The sequence below is a fragment of the Sebastes fasciatus genome, chromosome 20, assembly GCF_043250625.1.
Source record: "Sebastes fasciatus isolate fSebFas1 chromosome 20, fSebFas1.pri, whole genome shotgun sequence".
In the NCBI taxonomy this organism is placed as follows: Eukaryota; Metazoa; Chordata; class Actinopteri; order Perciformes; family Sebastidae; genus Sebastes; species Sebastes fasciatus.
The window spans coordinates 19,323,925-19,344,900 of record NC_133814.1 but is presented as its reverse complement, the minus strand read 5'-3'; the positions used below and the strand labels follow the sequence as shown (position 1 = coordinate 19,344,900).

Here is a 20,976-nt window from a genome sequence, read left to right as displayed (position 1 = left end):
TGTCTTCAGGAGCTGTTTCTATTTTTCTGTCTGTATTACTGGTATTAACCATAAACCAGAGCTCCACACAGAGACCACGATGAGGCTCTGTAATAAAAGTGTAATGAATAAATTGCGTAGTAATTAGCAATTTAACAAATAAAAGACTTTTGAAATTTCATTTTGAATGACTCAAGGCATTGATTAGTGCTTCAATTACACTCTGATTCTGTTTGTAGCAATCTAGGAAATCTCACATAGCTGGACTCCTTTTAAATGGCTTTTAATAATCCTAATTCAAAAATAATTACGGGCAAGCTCCTACTTGAAGATGTTATGTTAACAAAATATGGGGTCCAAATGATAAATCATAGTTTGGCAATTTGCAAGTTGCTGCAAAAGTGTTTGTTTGTGTGAAAAAAAAAACTCAAAAGGCTTCAAGAACAAGCGGGAGATGTTTGTAAGAAATTAACTGACATTTGCAACAACTTGCAAATTGCCAAACTATGATTTATCATTTGGACCCCATATTTTGTTAATATAACATCTTCAAGTAGGAGCTTGCCTGTAATTATTTTTCAATTACAGGCAAGTAATAGGAAAGGTAACAGCGACCAAAATACACAAGGCTTACCCTCTGAGGATCATTAAATTGCTCACTCAATTACACAGTAATCCTTGTGAGACATATTACATACAACGGCAAATGGGTGGCACAAGATGAAAGGTTGAGCTGACATCTAAATCAAAAAAGGGCTCACTCTTCAGGGAGCGTGATTGTGTTCAGCAAATGTCATGGCAATCTTTTTTGTACATTTTGGGGTGTCTTGTGTAAGGAACATGGCCCGAGTGTGTTGCTTCAGAGCAGGAGGTCATCAAAACAAGAGTATTTCTCATCTTTCTAATAAAATAATTCTGATTATCCGTTGCAAATTACATGGAAATCCAACCATCACTTCTCGCAATATCCTTTCAGGAACTTAAGTGTTGGAAAAGTGGAAATTTAGTCCCGTTGGTGGTGCTAAATGAAAGCTCACAGTCAGTAGGATTTATCCCAATCCATTCAATGGTTGTCAAGATATTTGACTTTGGACCAAAGCATTGAACCTATTGACTCTGCCACCCCCTAGAGTCCCATTAACAACAACCCTAGTCCTCCTCAGTGACGGAGTTAAGAGCATGGACAAATGCTCTGACTAAACATCTAAAAAAGCTCCACAAATCCTCAGTGAATTGCCTCTGATATCTGATGGCAGTGTTGTGTACAGGCTGCTCTACGATACAGCTATTATTCACATAAAACTTTCACCGGTAAATACCTGAAAAAGAATATTATGGATGTTAAGAGTTTGCCTTGTCACGTGTTAGCTAGCCCTGACACAACGTGACAACCATGTCTGCACTGCACATATTTTTAGCAATCCGCCTGATACAGCTTAAAGCCAAACTGTGTGTTTTTATGTATATGTGCTTTCGTAATCTTCCAGGGGTTGAACACAAAAGCAAATCTATCTGAGGGCGTCTCACATTGTGTGGAGTGTTTAATACCTTGTTTTTACAGGGCCTTCATTCCCTTTGTGCGTCCTCCACACTCAAATACACACACTGACGCATAAATGGACGTGTGAGCGTACATATAAATGCACACACACACACATACACTAGTAGCGGGGCAGGAGCGGGACAAGCAGAGTGGAACTATCAAGCTGGGCCATGAGCGCTCTCCTCAAACTTCCGGCGCAAACAGATTTTAGACGCTACAGTGATTTCCCCCCCTTCAACACAGACCAGGAGAGCAGCTGACATATTTGTTCTCTTCCAATGAGCCCATTTGCAAGTGATTTATGCGCCCGTCCCGCTCTCTTTTACATCATAAACAGTGAAGGTGACACAACGTTGTGCCTCCAAAATAAAAAAAAAAGACAGAGAAAACTTCCCCTCTTTTCTGAGTTCATTAAGTTTCCATCTGCAGCAGGGACTTGCGTATGCATACCAATCCCATTCAACACACAGCATTTCAATTTCAAACGTGTATATGAAACCCATGGAGAAAGGGGATGTCGTCTCATTGTCAAAAAGTCTTCATTTTAAAACAGAAATAAGCCCATCGGGGACTGAAAAATACTCATTTAAGATGAGCTCTTACACAGAAACAGTTAATATGTTAATCACTGTGCAGCCTACAGGAAAGAAAACACTTCCAGCAGTGAACACATTCAATGCATATTGATGAGCGTGTGATGAGCTTAGAAACTCCACGTTGAGTAGATTGGTTGCCTCTTGCTGGGCGTTCATTTGCTCCCGAGTATTCCAGTACATTTCACTTTGGGATTGGCTGGCTAGGGAACCTTTCAGGGACCACCTGGGGGATCAGGATGCATCTAACAACGGCTCCAAAGAGCATGTGCACTTACTACAGCTGATTAGACCACCTTTAAAAACCGCCTGACTGAGTCATTTGCTCATCGCAGTGGTCATTATCTGCAATAAAACATCTCCAAAGTGGAACTCAGCTTGATACGGATGTGAAAGGACCATTTTACTTGGCAGTTAAGCCTTCTCCATGACTGGCTTTGCACAGTTTAAAAAACGTGCATGCGCTTAATAGGCTGCAGGAGATGTCGAAAGCACCGGTGCGTGGAGCTGTTGTGAGAAAACCGAGCGGCGGGGTAGCCTATATCTGCATCACAGCAACGAGTCCACCGGCTAATCAGCAGGCCATTCACAAGCATCGGGGAGGCTTGGCGGTCCACAATTACACCAACAGAACAATAGTAATGACTGGAGCACCACACACTGAGCACTGCCCTTCAATAGTTACTCACTAAACTGGCCAAACCACCAATCACACAATTTTATGTGGCTAAAGTATGAAAGGACTGCATCATTAAGCTGAAGGCAGAGACATTTACATTGTGTATTCATTAGGACAAACGTGCCATCACACCCTGTCCAAATTCCATTTCAGAATTTCTTTGTGCTGATGACGGAGGCGGCGAGCAGTCGTGCAAGTGGTTAATTGTTGTCCACTCTTTTTTACGCTACGCCGACCGCTCTGAGGCGCGCGTTGTCCCTGCCAGCCACATTAAATCACTGTTGCTATTTCATTTGGTTAGGGAACTTTGCATTTAATTTACCACCACTGAACAGTATGTGTGTGTGTGTGAATGTGTTTGTCTCTAAATCAGGACCTAACCTAACATGGCCTCAGAGGACTGCCGCCTCTAGCAAAATGCTTGGCCCTCGACCGTCACTGCAGCAGGAGCCTGTCTGCAGGACGCCGCAGGCTAGCCTGGCTGCAAAGACTGGACATCATTAACCATCTCTACATCCCTGCCCTTCATATTTGACATTACTACAATATGGTCAAATAAAATAGCATGGTGCTCATGTGTACTATGAAAGTGTTGTTGGGGTGGTAAAGGGAAACAAGAACAGAAATGATGGGATAAACACACTTTAAAGAAAAAAGGATTAAATAGTAAATCAGAGAGGAAAGGAGCGGCTGAGACTGGAAAACTGGGTACATGTGAATATCAATATTCTAATTAGGGCTGTCAAAGTTAACACATTAATGCAAATGATCTTTTGGAGGGTGTAGCGGGCTCAGTTTTAATGCTAGTGTGAAGATACTGGTATCATATGAAACTAAAAAAACAAAGGAATCCATCGGTACCAACCATGTCGTACTGCCTACTTGTGAAGGAGGCTAAATAACGTTCAAAACCAACACTAAATTTCAGCGAGGAAAAACTGGCATGGCCATTTTTAAAGGGGTCCCTTGACCTCTGACCTCAAGATATGTGAATGAAAATGGGTTCTATGGGTACCCACGAGTCTCCTCTCTACAAACATGCCCACTTTATGATAATCACGTGCAGTTTGGGGCAAGTCATAGTCAATAATAAATACACACAGTTGCCTAAAGCAAGCATATTTGCCCACTCCCATGTTGATAAGAGTATTAAATACTTGACAAATTTCCCTTTAAGGTACATTTTGAACAGATTAAAAATGGTTAATCGTGATTAACTGTGAACAATCATGTGATTAATCGCGATTAAATATTTGAATCGATTGACAGCCCTTATTCTAATATAGACAAGTCCCAGTGATTTTAACAGTGACGTTGCTTAACTCTCTTAGATAACAAGAGGGATTTCCACTACGCCTCACCAATGACCTTTACTGTGGGCTCACACAGGGCTGGCAGGAAGGAGGCAGGTGGTGTGTGTGATTGCCTATATTACTGCACCGTGAGTGAAGGTGTATGCACTGAAGAACTGTGAGTACAGTTTGTGTGTGTGTGTGTGTGTGTGTGTGTGTGTGTGTGTGTGTGTGTGTGTGCTCTCACCGTGATGAGTAAAGAGATCGCTGTGGACAATGTCAATCAGACAGTCTAGCTTCTGTTTCACCAGGCGACCCAGAGGGACCTTTAGGATGAACTCGGTGAACAGCTTGCTGTGGAGACAGGAGGAGGACAATAAAGACAAAAGGTCAGACTGATCAGGCATCTTGGGCTGGCTGACTGCTTCCCATCACGAGCAATCATCCAAAAAGGCAATTAAAGGCCCTGCACACCCACACAGGTACTTTTCAGATGTTCTTCCTAGGGTTGGAGGATATGGCAATATATAGCGTGAGACAATAGAGATTTGTCAACTGACCCAGAGGAATGGCCTCGGATGAACTCTGAGGACAGCTTGCTACCAGAGATATTCTGACGTAAACTGTCAACTGCCAAGCTTAAAAGTTTTATTATTGACCACTAATCACTAAATCTAAGTGTATACATAGCAAGTCTGACTTAAAGTTATATTTAAGACAAAGACTAGGTCTACTTTTATGCAACTGACCCCATGTGCTGATGACTGACACTGACTTCATATACTTGAAATGATAAACGTTTCCCAACAAGTTCTACAAAACTGTCAGTCAAGTCAGAGATGATGTCCATTACACCCACACAGTCCTGAGAGGAGTCTCATCAGCCCAACTAAGTGAAAACACCTGTGTGGGTGAGTGAGACCTTCACCTCCAATAGCTTCAGCATACTTTAAATGTTGCATCTGTTTCACTCACACTGCTCTCCTAAAGGATTTTGTAGTTTTATGCAGCCTTGTATACCAATGCATTATATTCAACTAAATATTTTTTTAGAATGAGGATTCATTTTTTCGCATAGCTCAGCAAGATCATACACTGAGCATTCGACAATTCAGAGCCTGAAAGATGAATCTGCATTCACGCGCACAGATAAGGCTGACAGTTTTCTCCTCAATGAAGAGGCCAGGTGCTTGTTATGCTGGCAAGCTGAGGCTCAAGGAGGAGAGGAAAAGGTTCTGGCAGGGGATGAAACACCCCCAACGCCCCCAAGGCTTCAATTTAGTCGCCCAGAGCTCGGCCGCTCAGCTAGGTTTGCCCTAACAACAGGAACAGCTGATGCCACCTTTGACAGTAATTTATAGGTAAGTGAATGGTTCGTAAGGACCAAGGCTTTCAGAATTAAAGCTGAAATCAAAAAGCTTTTCTCATGTCGTTTCCTCTCAAACTACAGAAAAGATGCAGCATTGTGCTTGTTATGTGGCCTCCAGCACAAATACTATATATTATTAACTTTATTGGAGCTGTCAACCAGGACAGGTGTGACCCAATAATTCAATCAACATCTCCCGATAGCAGTCCAAACTGTCTCTCCAAGCCCATAAATGTGCCAGTTTGTGTGTTTTACTGCACTTCACCATACAGCTTGATATGGTTCCTTTGGCTGCAAAGTATAGGGAGAGAGTGCGGGGAAGTCAGCAGTCAATTTTTTTTTTTAAATCACCAAATTTTAGTGCGAGTCATTATGAATGACACAATTAAGAATGAATGCTTTGACTCGATTGAAATGAAACACAATCAGTGTCACACACTGAGAAGGAAGTACTGAATTAAATCGAGAAGGAAGGTGAGTAAAAAAAAAAAAAAATCACTCTAGGAAGCTGTGAGAGCTGAACAGAGAAACGGTGCACGGTAGACAGAATGGATGAGCTGACAGACTATCTTCCACCGCTGACAAAAGAGCCCCCTTCACTGTGGCTGTGATAGAGGTGGAGTGGAGCCGAGGCCAGGGGCAGGGATTGGTGGTCCAGAATCTGCTGTGAGAATGGCTGCAGCCCAGGTACAAATGGAAGAGGCTCCTCACTGAGTGCTTGCAAATGAACAGGCAAAGCACATTTCAAGGTCTGGGAAAATACCGACATGTAGTGGCACTTACTTGTGCCAGCCGACATAAAAATAAATCCAAGAGCCAAGTTTTGTTTTGGATGGTAAAATATTTGTTGAAATAATGTGCGACAACACAGGATGCGGAGGTGGACAGATCCTGTCAGCAACTCCTCTCATCTTTTTTTTGATTAATTTAGTAACTAGATGATGCTATAAACAACCGCCTCATCATCAAATAAATGGCTTTTCGCTGCGTGAAATCGTTCTGGTTTTATTTCATTAAAGTGTATTAATTTCTACTTACGTTTCTCCCTGTTTGATCCAACATGTAAAGCTTTTGATTAAGGATGACATTATTTTGTGCCAATTTTCACAGACTTCCATTAAATTCAACCTCTCTTCTGACTTTCAACAGAAGGAATAAAACATGATAAGGAAAAGAGTAGTTTAGACTCCTGGTCAGAAGCGACCTGCTGATTTCCTTCCTATTGATTTAACTGTCTGTGTACAGGATGCATATTTCTTTATGACATAATTAGGACAAAATCAGCGCGACTCACGTATGAATATATTCATCTGAACTAAATATTTACAGATGATAAAATGTGTTTTTAAAGATTAATCTGCAGCTGAAAAGTATTTCACTGAATACATTAGAAAAGCTTATTCGTAAATATATCACTCCATAAATGAGGCCATTCTTTTTTTTGTTTTTGTGCCTTATAGCGTAACAGATTAAAGTCATTCAAATGGGGCAGAAAATCAAGGGCACACCCATGAGGCATTTGTCACGAATGCAGTTTTGGAACACAAAAATTATATGAAAGTAAAGTCTAGTCATTTGAAAGTCACAGCACATTAATTTCTATAATGTAAGAGTTTTCTTTTCCGTTTTATTCAACGTTATAAATATGTGATTTAGTACCACAGTAACGTTGTCGTCCATAAATCGTTTATTATTAAGACGAGCATTAAGCTGTGGCAGATGACATTCACGGTAGACAACGTTAACTGAAACGGACACTTGAGTGGAGCTGTCAGTAGGTTTCCAAGGCAACCTGAGCGTGTTTAACCGCTGTCCATCACAGTACAGCTACTGAATGTAAAACCAGCCTAAAGGTAGAGAGAGCCAGACAAAAAACAATAAATGGTGCTTCTAAGTCTTTACAGCGGCACAATATCCCATCAGCTTGTTAGGCATTCATATAAACATGGAATTTGAATTCAAGCGGACGCTTCGCGAAACAAAAGCAATTAAGATTTCTCCTTTCATTCTCTGGCAAAAACACCATTTAAGTCCAATTTGAACATTTCTGTAAACATTTGCTTTAATGTGCTGCCTGTGAAACTCACAGAAAGATGCGAAAAAAGTACATACATAGTTACCAGAGAGCGCAGTTCACCTCTACCATTGAATAATTTCCTCTCAAATTATAACTGTGTACTGCAGGTGTCATTGCAACAACAACAACAGAGCATAAGAAAATGCAATGGATCATGTGAAATTACCTCAGTTCCTTTGGATCAAACACCAGCTTGACGTCATTGACGATGGTGGGAACGTACTTCAGTGCAGCACCCTTAACCAGGAAAATAAAAGAAACCATTAAATCATTTTCAGCTCTATGTTAATAATTAGTTCAGTCATGGATTGAATTTGTACGCTACACAAGTACGGGGGGGAATTGTGTGTAGTTGTTAAGTGTAAATGTGTCTGATTCTGTGTCGTCCTTTTCTGTTTCACTAATGAAAACAGTGTGCCTTTCAGTAGCATACATGCTGTACTACACATTTTGCCTTCTGTGGGCATTGGGCTACCTCCAGTTCTGAAAAGTGAAGCCAATGCTGAAGTGCCTTAAACTTGCATTCTTTCAAATAGCCAGCAGGGGGCGACACCTCTGGTTGCAAAAAGAAGTCAGATTGTATAGAAGTCTATGAGAAAATGACCCTACTTCTTACTTGATTTATTACCTCAGTAAACATTATAAACATGAGTTTATGGTCTCAATCGCTAGTTTCAAGTCTTCTTCAATACAGCATGATGTTCATTTAGTAAATTATGGTCCCATTTAGAGTCAAATAGACCATAAAGCAGCCTCCTTCCTATTGTATCTTAATATATTTGAGGGCACGGGGTGGGGTTAAGACTCGTTATAAATAAACCAGGACCTATCTCTGATCGCTCTGTCATGATACCACGATAGATACAGACAGATACGATCTACTATTTACCCATCTATACTATAATAAAGACATCAAGTGCGTGCGCCCAGTGGCTGATTTCAGAGCCATCCATTAATAATGGGAATGATTAAGCAAGCTGAAACTTCCCTCTCTAACTGCCTGCCGCTAAACGCCGGCCAAGGCGGGTTGGGGTGTTTATACAGCATCTGTGCAAATTAGCAGCAGTGCCAGCCTGTCTTCACAGAGGTTGATTAGCCATACAGATGTAGCTCTACAATCCCCCCGTTTGTTATTGTGCATGGTTTATTTCTGAAAATGTATGAAAGGTAATTAGGTTCAAAAGGAGAGAGTTACTAAGTTCAGTGAACAAAACTTCTGTTAGCAATCCTGTCTGAGGAACATATTTCTGAACGCAGAGGCAGAGACTGAATTCAAAGGAACACTGTGAATAGTCCTGACCTCCAAATAAAATCCTGCTTCAATATACTCTCATTTAAATATTATATTTTTAGTGCTTATGCGTAACTCAAAACCTTCACCTTCCTCTGCAGACAGAAAGAGTTGGGGAGACTGAAACTTGGATTTCAAAAGGTGCTGTTTGACTTTGATTCAGTTAGCAACCCTGGCTCTGCTCAACTGCATCTGTTTACCCCTTGAAGAAGCCATTTTAACAGAATGTCTCTGTTTTACTTTGTTCTCAGCAGCAACTTAATTCGCACCTGTTGCGCAGGGATGTGTTGTGTGAAGTGTCACGACGAGTCTCAGAGGAGTTGTGTCTCCTGCTCTTGTTCCCGTGTGCGCCTCACAGTCACCAGGATCATGCATTTATTCGTGTGTGTGTGTGTGTGTGTGTGTGTGTGTGTGTGTGTGTGTGTTTATCAAAGTTTTCTCCTGCACTTGAGTCGGTCTGTCCAGATGTTCATCAGGATTCAGACTTGCGGTATGATGGGACTGCTCATTAGCTTCAACCTGTCACAGTGCTTTCACAAGGGCGGACTTGGGAAGAAACCCAGCATTCCTCGCTTTCGTGCCCGTTCCTCAAGATCAGTTTTTAATTTACTGACAGTAAAGCTAATATCTCACCCAATTACACAGCAACTGACTCCTAATTGACTCCTGAGCCTCGCCTATGGTTGAGCGTGCACATGGATCTACTGTAGGTGTGCCAAGGTGCACGTACACTGTGATTATGTTATCTCTAAAAAGCATAGGTGTGTGTGTGTGTGTGTGTGCACATCGGCAGGTTTTGAGTGCATCTGCAGGAAAATATATGCTTGTGGGTTTGTTGCAAATCTAGAGTCACTGAGTTTGGGGTCAAGGACAATGAAATGCAAACACAATGGAGAGAGCTTAAAGGCACAAGGAGCAAGGCAGTGAAATAAATACCTTAAGGAGCAGCTAAAGAGCAGAAGGCCAGAGGAGCCCCAGACCACAGGACAGTCAAGGTCAGAGTGAAATGGAGGGAGAGGAAAAACACACATATAGAAGTAAAGACAGACAAGAGAAAACAACACGACATACATACATGTGTGGATGCAAGAGAAATCAGAAAGATTAGGGCCGCACAGAACAGCATCGAGTAATTCAGTTTTAGATTTTTGTCGCTGCAGATGCATTTCGGTCCGTACTTAAAAAGTATTGAGGTTCCAGACTGAGCTCTGATCTTCAGGGAATAGTTCAACTTTTTTGGGGAAATATACTTACTGGATGCTGGCTTTAGCTTCATATTTATCCTACAGAAAAAACTCTGGAGGCCTTTACACATCGGGGCGTGACGAATAAACGATGCGAAAATGTGAAATACTCGCCTACGAATATTATATGTCTTTTATTGTGAAAGGAAGGAGTTTATCTGGTCTGTGCTGCTTTTGTCAAAGTTGAAGGAGTAATACAGTTTGCCATCTTGGTTCAGACTACGGAGGTGTTGTTGCTGTGTTGTTGGTGTTGCTGTTTTATAAATATAGGCGTAACTCAAACTATTCCTTACAATGTGATTGGTTGATGCCTTTACTCGTGGTGCAAAAGCTCAGAAAAATCAAAAAAAGTATGCAGTTTTTTCGCCCATAATATTCGCGTTCTGTGTGAAACTATTTATGACAAAAACAACAGTTCAAAAAATATCTTGGCATGCAAATTAATTGCACAAAAGACACCACCACCGGTGTGTAACGGCTTTAACTCTGAAGTAAATAAGCGTATTTCCCAAAATACTGAACTATTCCTTTAAGCACCTATTTAAGATGCTCTTTAATAAACACATTTTATTTCATGTGCAGCCCCAACAAGGTCACACGGAGAGAAAATTAGAGTAAAGATCAGGAAAATCTGCACAAAGAGATGCGACAAAAGGTAAAGAAAGCAGATAATACAGAACATAAAGACCATCAACGAGCAGAGGCCTAATATTAATGTCCAATAAGCTGCTGTATTAGTTTACATCTAACAAGACAGATGCATCTCTAATCACAGCAGATTTATTTACTATTCACACAGCAGCAGTTATTTACTATTCTCGCAGCAGCAGCAGCAGCTACATATTTCTTGGCACTGAGTTTGAGCGATAGTGTGCAGTTGGACTTGCGTGAGAGTCAGCCTACCTTCACCATGCCAGTGTTCTCTGAATTACTGTTCATCATGTCATTAAAGGATGTGAAAAGGTTCCTCAAGGACTCCATGAAGTCGGCCTCTCCTTTGTTCTCGTAGAGCCTGGGAGGAGATGAAGTAGAGAATTACATTGGCAGATGATCACAAGGCTGTTGTTTGTTTCATCCCAGTGTAAACAGCCCCGCCCGCAGTGGAAACAGCAAGAGTTTGATGCTTCCCCGTTAAATCATTAAAAGCAGCCGGCAGAATGGCCCGCGTGTGTTATCAATGCAAATATTATTGGATCAGAGCCACAGACATCACTCTTGCTGCCAGCCAGATTAGCATTTAAAAACAACATGACAAGACCCTGAAGCACCTGCCTGCTGTCATGTGGAAACACGAATCAGAAAAATTAATGATCTATGCTAATGACTCCTCGAATGCTATACAGAAAGCAAAATGTCATGTAAGGGTTCAGTGACGACCCTTTTTAAACATTTCTAATAATGTCTTCTGCTGGTTTGGTTATGTGGAGCAAATGCTGCCCAGCGACTGCAGTGACTAAAAGCCAATGAGCACAGAACAATTGCAGAAAGAAGTGGATGTGGACACAAAGCAGGGCTTCCTCCATAATCCCCCCAAAAATGCAAATGCATTGTATCCCACTTGCAGATCCCATAAATCTCCACAAACTGGGTATTAACTGTAAATGAGCCACATGGTGCTCCCCGCGAGGTAATTAAGTGTGTCGACCACTCCGATTTAATAAATTAAAAAAATATGTGAGATATTGTTAAAACAGTGAAGCAGAGGGAGGCGGGTCAAAGAAGGGTGAAGTGTTTGGATTGCTCCAGCGCATCAGATTCCCCTGGCTTTCTCCCAGAGAGGTGGGTTTTGCGGTGCCACAATCTCTCACGGGACAGCAGGTATTACACGGCCCAGGATCGTCACTGTTGAGGGCTTACAGAAATCATGGGATTAGAGGCATCCGTCTTAGGGCTCCCACAACAACAATTACTTAAAGCTGCTCCTCACCTGCAACACCGAGGAGCAGAGTGAGCCGCTGACAGCCACACCGGCCTCGAGTCACAGGGGGGGAAAAGTGTGTGATTAGAGTATCTCCTCTGCCATTTCGGGAAAAAAATGTTCTAGTGGCGCCCGCGATGAAAAGCCTGAACACGTGCTGATGTAGCCTTGGCACCTTCTAGTCGGAGTGAAAGGCTTCAACAAACGCAGCTTTGCAGTTTAGAAGTATTTCTAGCCCTAACAATAGCCAGACAGAGCTGATAGTGGCAACCAACCCAAGAAAAGTGCTTCAACAAACAACAGAACGCAGACAGGAGGTCCACTTTACGGTCGCTGTGGGTTATCCTGCGACAAAAAAGCACTTGACCACGGACAGCCCTACAAGAGAAGTGCCGTAGTCCGACATGTGAGGTAAAGGACGAAGCGTCCTCTAGACATCGGACGGAAAACCAATCAAACTCTGCACACTCAATTAGACCGGGATCATACATCAGCCCCTCAGCCGCCAACAGCTTCATTCCGAGGCTCAACATTATCATCCATTTAACATCTCCACAGCCGATTATAAACACATCCGTATAAGTCACCACCTCACCATCAAGACCATTCACTTTGAATTCTCTCCCTTTAAGATCCATGCGATAAAATATTCAATCGATTGACAGCCTTAGAAAATATATGTATCCGCATTGTCATCACATATCACAGTGTGTACATTATGTGTGCATCAGGACCTACTGGTTAAAGAGCACTCTGGAGCGGACGATGAACTTGAAGATGTACTCCAGAGCCTTCATGGCCTTCAGCAGCTGCTCTGTCAGCTTCTCGGCGTTGTCCACGTAGTTCTTCAGGACTTTGGTCAGCTTCCTTCAAACACAATAATAATATAGAGTCTGTTAAACCTGCTAATCACAGAATGGGACATCATTTATGAATGTCCTTGATCTATTTGTGCAGAGGGTAATCAACTCACGTGTATGCCAGCGTGGCGCTGAAATGCTTCCGAATGTAGGTCTCCAGGACAGGGTTAAAGTGCTGGAACTTTCTGTCAGCTATAAGCCCAATTATGAACACCTGTCAGAGAACAGAGACGTATTCATTAAAATGTAAACCACATGGCTCGTAATGGAGAGCAGGAAAAACTGCCCGTCTTACTCAATATGCTGAAATAGATTGGGAAATTATACAAGATTGCATTTGAGCAGAAAGCCATTTTCTTTCAATTCGCCAACCAGCAGATAATCTCGGACCACAGACAAGACACTTCCTACCATGAAACTACTCTTTTGAGATGTCAACCATGGTGTTAGACGATGGCATGGTAGATAGGATTCTGTCAGATACATTGTCAACTCTTCAGCTATTAATACTTGATTTAATACACGACAAAAGCTCATTTCTTTTCGCCTTCTTCGTGCTCCGTCTTGCAGTAAAATGAGACCTTTAATGTTCGACAATCATGAATGAAATGCTAACCCGGCGCTACAAATTCATGCAGATTAATGCAGCAGTGATATCACATAAGATTCAGTGTGTTTGCACTTCCCTCTGTAAAGGATGAGCCCGGCTCTTATTTACAAACAATAGGAAACACATTTTCTATTGTTTTGGCTCCGTAATCTAGCACACGCGATGAAAAATCAGACAATGACTGATGATAAAGTTCTGACTTTGGTGTTCGAGAGAGTTCACATCCACACCGTTAACTTAAACTGTATGAAGTGCAACTATTTTATAACCAAAAATATATTATATCATACTATTACACGGCTTTGTTGAATACTTGATTCTGATTGGTCAATCACGGTGTTCTTCGGTCTGTTATTTCTTTATAGCAGACCGTTGCTATGCATAACAGACCGTTGCTATGGACACAGTTCTGACGTTGGACTTTGGCAGACCGTTTTTGTGTCAAATCATTGATTTCTTAAGTAAGTAGCCGTGTAATAAGCGGGATAATGTACAGCTAGTGGGTCATTGTTGTGAAATAACCCTGGGTTTATTCCACAATAATGACCGGTTCGCTGTACATTATCCCTGACTTATAAAAGCTAAAAGTCAAGCCCCATATTCATTGTTTTATTTCAAATCCAGTGTAATGTAGTACAGAACCAGAGCAACGAAAATATGCGAAAGTCCAAATACTTGTGGACTGCACTGCCATGGTGTGTTAAAGGAGGCATATCATGCTCATTTACAGGTTCATACTTGTATTTTGGGTTTCTACTAGAACATGTTTACATGCTTTAATGTTCAAAAAGCACATTATTTTTTCTCATACTGTCTGTCTGAATATACCTGTATTCACCCTTTCTCTGAAACGCTCCGTTTTAGCGCCTGTCTCTTTAAGACAGCTCCCGAATAAGCTCAGTCTGCTCTGATTGGCTTGCGAGAAAAATATGGCGCACATTTGCAAAGGTAGTTCTCAAACTGTGGGCGGTATATTCTAATGAGCCTGCATCTCGGCAGCCCACAAAAGATTGACTGGGTTGTCTTATTTCACAGTTTGTGGAGTTTGTAGGCACTCTAGATACCCAAATGTATGTACACAAGCACTGCTATGTCCCCTTTAACAGAGATGCAAGTAGGCGTCCCAGTTGAGGCGTTTTCCTCAGAGGCGTACCCCTGGCACACACTCAACATTCTTGTGGGGAGTTAAGGTGTGTGCTCTGCATACTTTTTTAAAAACATCCCGTCACAGAACATGTTTGCCAAAGTGAACACAAAAACAAATGTATTTGTTACCGTCATAGTTTAGAGCTACAGCTTTGAAACAGGAAACAGGCAGCTGCACACAAACAGGTTTTTGTTGTGAAATCAGAAGGGCCGACACTCAGAGCAAAGGAGCCCGTCAAGAGAAGTGTTTAGCATATGAAAGGTTTGACACCATATTATATTTACATCTGAGCTGCGAATGCGCCGTCTAAGTGTTTATTCCCACTGACAAGAACCTCTGCCGGTATGAATTCAGTCTTGCTTACCAAGGCATCGAACACCAAAGTATCAAAAGTGTCACTGTCAGAGTTCTCCATCATGATGTTGAAGAGAGCATCCAGAGTGTCTTGCAGAAACTAGAATGACAGATGCACACGGCGTGTTATGGCAGGCAAACAATAAAACATAGCAGTAAAAAAACACACATGGATATGGAAAGTCTCACTGCAACATTTACTGCTCTTATAAATAAGTCAAATTGAAAATCCTTTCCTTCTTTTAGGGAGGACATTTCAAATCCAGCCGGTGACATCGAAGTGATAAATGACCTTAGGCCGAGTGAATTTATCGGTCATATCAAGAGGAGCAAGACATGAAAATACTAATAACAACGTAAGATGTAATAAGACACACGGGAATACATGGAAAAGTCAAACCAAGTATGGATCTTAGTGGGATGTTTACATTATTTTTGACAGAGAAAATCAGCAGCAGAGAGACCTGGGCATTGACGCTATTTGGTGAACATGCATCCCAATTAGAGCTGGGCGATACAGTACAAATCCTTGGCCCTGATGTTGCGTACATTTTTTATTGAATATCAATACATTTCAAGGTATTGTTTTGAATTGTTTGTATCATTACAAGTCTAACCTGTATGGCAAGTGAACTCCTGCTCTGACAGTGCCATGTGCTACCCTGTACGTACCCTTTACAGCTGTTAACATGAGCCAGTACAGTTTCTATGAAGACAGTAATCATTCCCCTGTCAGCAGCACCTCCAGCAGCACTAACTACAGTATATACACCCTCCTTCTCTGGGGAAAACATGCTCCATTTACTCAGCCAATTGTGAAGCAACGTGAAAAAACAGATGTAAAAGTGTCGTAGACAGAGCCATCACTCTATACTGTGCTTGGTCTGTCATCTCGGGATGGATGAGATTCATCGCGCTCTTGACGAGAAACAAACATAGTGTGCACAGTATGTGGAGTTTACAGCGCGATGCAATCTCACGGAGGCCAGGCTGCGTGACGGAGACGAGGGAGGAGTGACCTGTTCGCTCAGAAACTGTATCACAGTAGGGAGGTAAAAACACAACAATTTTAAACCTCCCAGCATTTATTTATGATCTAATCTTTATGCTTAGCATCTAATATACAACATACGCCCATCACAATGTATACCGGGTTGATGAATTGACTTTTAAATGCCAAGCTGAAAGTGTTATCTAATTGCAGCCTCGGAGCGCTTTGGAGAGATTGAGTGCTAATGTGCTGGTAATAATAATGACACCCCTGTGGTTTAATGAACTGGTCCAGCTGTGGTTGACACATCTATCTGGTCTGATCAAAACTGTCTGGGTGAAGGACTTCCTCAGATACGCAGCAATCTGCAAGGCCCCCGACTCAGCTAAACTTTATCTAGAGAGAGTGATTTATTCATCGGCCCCACGCTGAGCACTTAAAGGGCCGGCGTATACTTCTGACAGCAGGTCATCTCAGGCCCTCCACTACGCTGTGTGTGATGCTGCGCTCCCTGCTCGCTGAGGAATAGCAACCTGCTCCCTCCGACAGGCAGTGAAATAATTTGTGAAAACTGCTGCCAAGAGGCTGTAAACTTTCAGGAGGTGACTACATTGTTTATGTCACCAGCTGTTGAGATATTTATTTTTTATTTGTTTTGTTAATCTGTATCCAGGCAAAAGGACGAGGTACATTTTTCAAGGATACAACTATTAAAAGGAATAGTTTGGGTGTTTTCAAGTGGGGTTGTATGAGGTACTCCACCATAGTTGGTGTATTACTTACAGTAGATGATGGTCGGCGTGCCCAAAACAATGAGAAACAGACAGGAGTACCAACACCGGAGCAAAGCAATACATTGCTGTGGACGGGGATGGCAGAAAAACGCATTTTAACCACCTAAAAGAAAGGTTCACCAAAAGAAATTGATATCCGTTTAAGTGTACGCTATATTTAGAATATTTTCCGACGGAAAACTGTACTGTTTTTGCCATCTGAGCTTGCTGGCTTTGGAGAGAGCATAGATACATTTCATTTTCAGTTTAGTTCCCCGTCAGAAAGGAAAAGAAAAGGGCTGTCTGACGGCAAGATAAAGCGGTGAAAATATTCAAAATATAGCGTACACTTACACGGATATTGATTATTTTAGGTGAGTCATTCTTTTAGGAGGCTAAAATATGTTTTGCTGCCGGCCCCGTCCACAGAACTGTATTGCTTTGCTCCAGTGTCGGTAAGTACCTCATACAGCCCCACTTCAAAACACTTGCACTATCCCTTTAAAAATGAAAGTGAGTTCAGATCATTGGTCTTTGCTTCAGCTTCGAAAGCAGCAGTGTTTTGTGACCCATCATTAAAACAAAGATCGCAGGATGACTTTCGCCCTCTCACCTTGACGACCTCCCCACCATCCACCTTCATCAGCTGACGGAGGTTCTGCTGCAGCAGTCTGGTGTTGGAGCGCCACTTCAGCAGGCCGAGCAAGTCCACTGAAACAAACAAACAAGAAAAAAAAAGTCGTTACCACAAAGCACGGCGTGACGTTCGTTCCTGCCGACGGTAATACGGCGTGAAAAGAGATGCAGAGGCAGCGAGAAATGACAATTAAGGTTGAACATTTGAATTTAATGAGTGCTGTGGGGCCATTTGTTTAAGACCCCCCCCCCATTCACACAAGTCAGTTTGTAAATTTCCTAAACGCGGCGCTGCTAGTCATTCTATTAGATCTCTCATTTTAATCATGTAAAATGAATTTAGGCACAGGAGGATGAGTCATGATGTGATTAATCACGCTCAAGGGAGCGCTCGTTCAGACCACCTTTGGCAGATTATCAAATTGGGAGCTTTAAAATGTCAATTTGTTAAGGCATTGTACACGCTAGCCCCGTGAACACCAGTCAGACCTTTACTAAAGTTAAAAGACATTCGATTGATAATTGATTAATGGACTAAACGTCCCCAGCTATAGTCCAGTCCAGATGGAAGGCAGAAAGAGAAACTTCTTACAGCAGATCCACAATGTATTATTAGCCAAGCCTGCATACAAAAAGGAAGCTAAGCTCAGGGAAACTTCCTGGGACCCTCGCCTCGCCGCTTCCTCTCTCTGCTCGCCATGCCTGATTGGCTATGGGAGAGCCAATCAAGCATGGCGAGACAGTGATGTATGCCTATCATCTGCAAACCTGACAACCTATCAGGGTTCCGTCACAAGACCCCATCTAAGCTACAAGGTATCCCCCTCCCCAAGGACATATACATTTGAAAATTGATGGTTTAGCAGCTGAGAGAGACAAATGTAATGAAATGAGGATAAATCATCACTGCTGTTAGAGGCCACGCCGTCTGCAGCACATGGGGCCGCGAGGCAGGGTGTGTAAGAGATCTGGTTTAGATGGGAGTGCCTTCGACAAACAACATGTGCTTGAGAATGGATGTCTTTTTAGGCAATTTAAAAGCAACAAAACTGGCAGATGGAGAGTGGTGGAACAATTATTTCTAGGTTACATCGTCACTACACAACTGATGGGCAAAAAGACTTCCCATTACCATTTAAATGTTTGTTTGCATTGCAACTTGCCTGATGAAAGACTTTTTGTTCATTTTTACAAGCCAACGCAACCACTTAGTAGTCTTAATAGCGTGTTCTTTTCTTTTTTCTTTAATAGTAACAGCCTTGTATTTGGTTATACGGTTTAAAAGTGCCAGGGTTTGTAAACACGGTGATGTAAGAGCAGCATCATATAGTACTCTGAAACTTTTCTCCTTCCAGCTGAGGTAGGAACAGGATGTTAATTCAAGGTCCTCTACCAGCTCTGCTGTCATTAGATCTGTGCGTCTCCTCCAGCCTCCGTTTAGTGAAGCACACTGCAGATACCCAGGGAAGAGCCAGCAGCCACTTCACACGAGCTCCCAGCGCCGGGAGACCGCATGCATAAATCGAGCTTAATTAAAAAAAGTGTTTCATCTCAGATGTGGGGATCAGGGATGAGGTGTCATGTGTATGAAGCAAGCAGTCTGTTGCAAGGGGCATTCAATGTTTCGTCCCCCCCAACCCCCCTTTGCCTGAGTAAGTCTTCAGGAGAAACGTCTTGTGAGCAACCAGTTAGCCTGAGGTGAATATGAATTGAGTTTAAACACACTTAAAGGGTTTGATATTTTTCAACCTGGACCCTATTTTCCCATGTTTTGTGTCAAACTGACTGACAGAGACAGCAATTTCTGAAATTGGTCCAGTATTGAGGGAGAACGCCGTAGACGGCAGCTGCTCACAGGCTGCAATATGGTGCTATTGGGGCAAGCTGGCACCGTCATTTACGTCCACTAAATGTGCTTGTTTTTGCCGTGACAGGCTCTGATTGTTATTATAAGTTTCTGACATTATGGTGAAGAGTCTCATTCTCAAATCTGGCGAGGTGACGTGTTGCCAGAAGACAACGATGGAGTAGTGGAACACATCCATGGTGGAAACGTGAGTGCCAGCCAAACAGAGTTGGTTGTGTTGGAGTACAGAAAAGCCAACACAATCTAAAAGATTTTCAATGTCATGGCTGAATATGATTTCCACAATGTGGATGAGGTTTTTTGAATTTGATGGCCGCCCGTATTTTGTTTGAGCCAGAGTATACGGATATCCAAATTTCACAATGAGACTTCTCCTTGAGCGGGACTCGGACATAATAACAAACAGACTGGATCAAGTGAATGCTAAGAAAAAAGTGAACTCAATGTTACATTGATGCTGCTCACTTGCCCTCGCAGCTCGTTTCACGGCTGCCTCAATACTGGACCAATTTCAGAAAGTGTTGTCCCCAGTAGTCACTTAGACACAAACACATGGTAAACATTTACCCTTTAAGGCTGCAATTAAGGATTATTGTCATCATTGATTAATATGTTGATTTCTTTTTTTTTGTTTTACAATTAATCCATCCATTATTTGTTCTGTAAACAGAAAAAAATCTGAATTTCCACAAACCCCAAGGTGGCATCTTCAAATTTCTCATTTTGGTTTGGGCTGGAGTCGCTCAGGAGGTAGAGCGGGTTGTCAAACTAATAGCTGGGTGCCTTGGGCTAGACACTGAACCGCATTGGTCTCAATGGTCAGGCAGCACTTTGGATGACAGGGCCATATAACTTCAGTCCATTTACCATTTACCAGTGTCCGATCAACACCCCCAAAACAAACCCGGTTCATTTACAATGATATACCACGGAGAAAAGAAGCACAACTAGGTGTCTAAAATTGAAGATGAGAAATAAGAATGCAGTGAGTGAGTGAATGAGAGAGTGAACTAGGTGTTTGGGTAGTTGCCTCTAGGTTTTTAATAAAGCAGGTAGGCTCCGGCAGAGTCGGAGAGAGAGATTGGCTCTGCATTGATTTATTAAAAGAACTCAAACCATTTCCTAGAGCTTTGGCGTGGGACGACATCCCGTGGGAGACACACACGTGCACACACACACACACACACACACACACACACACACACACACCTCTCTGTTTAATCAAACTCAGTGTGCAGTGACGACGAGGCAGCCTGATCCCCGAGCACCTATAGGTGCCTTGCAAATTAGCACCACAAAGTGCCGGGTAAATATCAGCAGAGGAGCCGCTCTGCTGGACTGAATCGTCTCGCCAGGACACGCTCTGCTTCCCATCTCTCTCACACAGCGAAGAGAGAAAATGATTGATTTCTTCTTGTATGTTGAATACTGTACATCTACAGTTAAGAAAAAGGGTTCAAGGTGCTGACATTGCCTCCCTACCTGGTGTAATCAGTGTGGGCAGGTTCTGCTTCTGTAACTGAGGCCGCCGCTGACATCACCACCCACCGAGCAGAGTAGGAGGGCACACACGACTGTATTTAAATGACAACTTATACCGCAGACTGAACTTAATAACCCTCAAAGGGAACATTACCGTAACAGACACGAGGACGAGTGAAGATCTAACCGAGGCCTGTTCTGTGGGTCTGCAGTGACCTCATTACTGAGGCTTTTATGAGCGTTTATTGTGCATGTTATCTGAGCCACATCA

At 42.4% G+C, this 20,976-nt stretch overlaps 1 protein-coding gene across 4 annotated transcripts in view; it reads right to left on the bottom strand.

The window, feature by feature from the left end:
* Nucleotides 1-20,976, bottom strand: part of dock1 (dedicator of cytokinesis 1) — a 214,321-nt gene that overhangs the window by 134,909 nt on the left and 58,436 nt on the right. For all 4 annotated transcript variants that reach the window (XM_074619550.1, XM_074619551.1, XM_074619552.1 and 1 more), the window contains exons 19-25: nucleotides 17,334-17,431; nucleotides 14,967-15,056; nucleotides 12,959-13,059; nucleotides 12,724-12,852; nucleotides 10,971-11,079; nucleotides 7,699-7,769; nucleotides 4,334-4,440 (exon numbers count right to left, since the gene is read on the bottom strand). In XM_074619550.1, coding sequence (XP_074475651.1) covers nucleotides 4,334-4,440; nucleotides 7,699-7,769; nucleotides 10,971-11,079; nucleotides 12,724-12,852; nucleotides 12,959-13,059; nucleotides 14,967-15,056; nucleotides 17,334-17,431 — 705 coding nt within the window. The remainder of the gene's footprint in view (nucleotides 1-4,333; nucleotides 4,441-7,698; nucleotides 7,770-10,970; nucleotides 11,080-12,723; nucleotides 12,853-12,958; nucleotides 13,060-14,966; nucleotides 15,057-17,333; nucleotides 17,432-20,976) is intronic.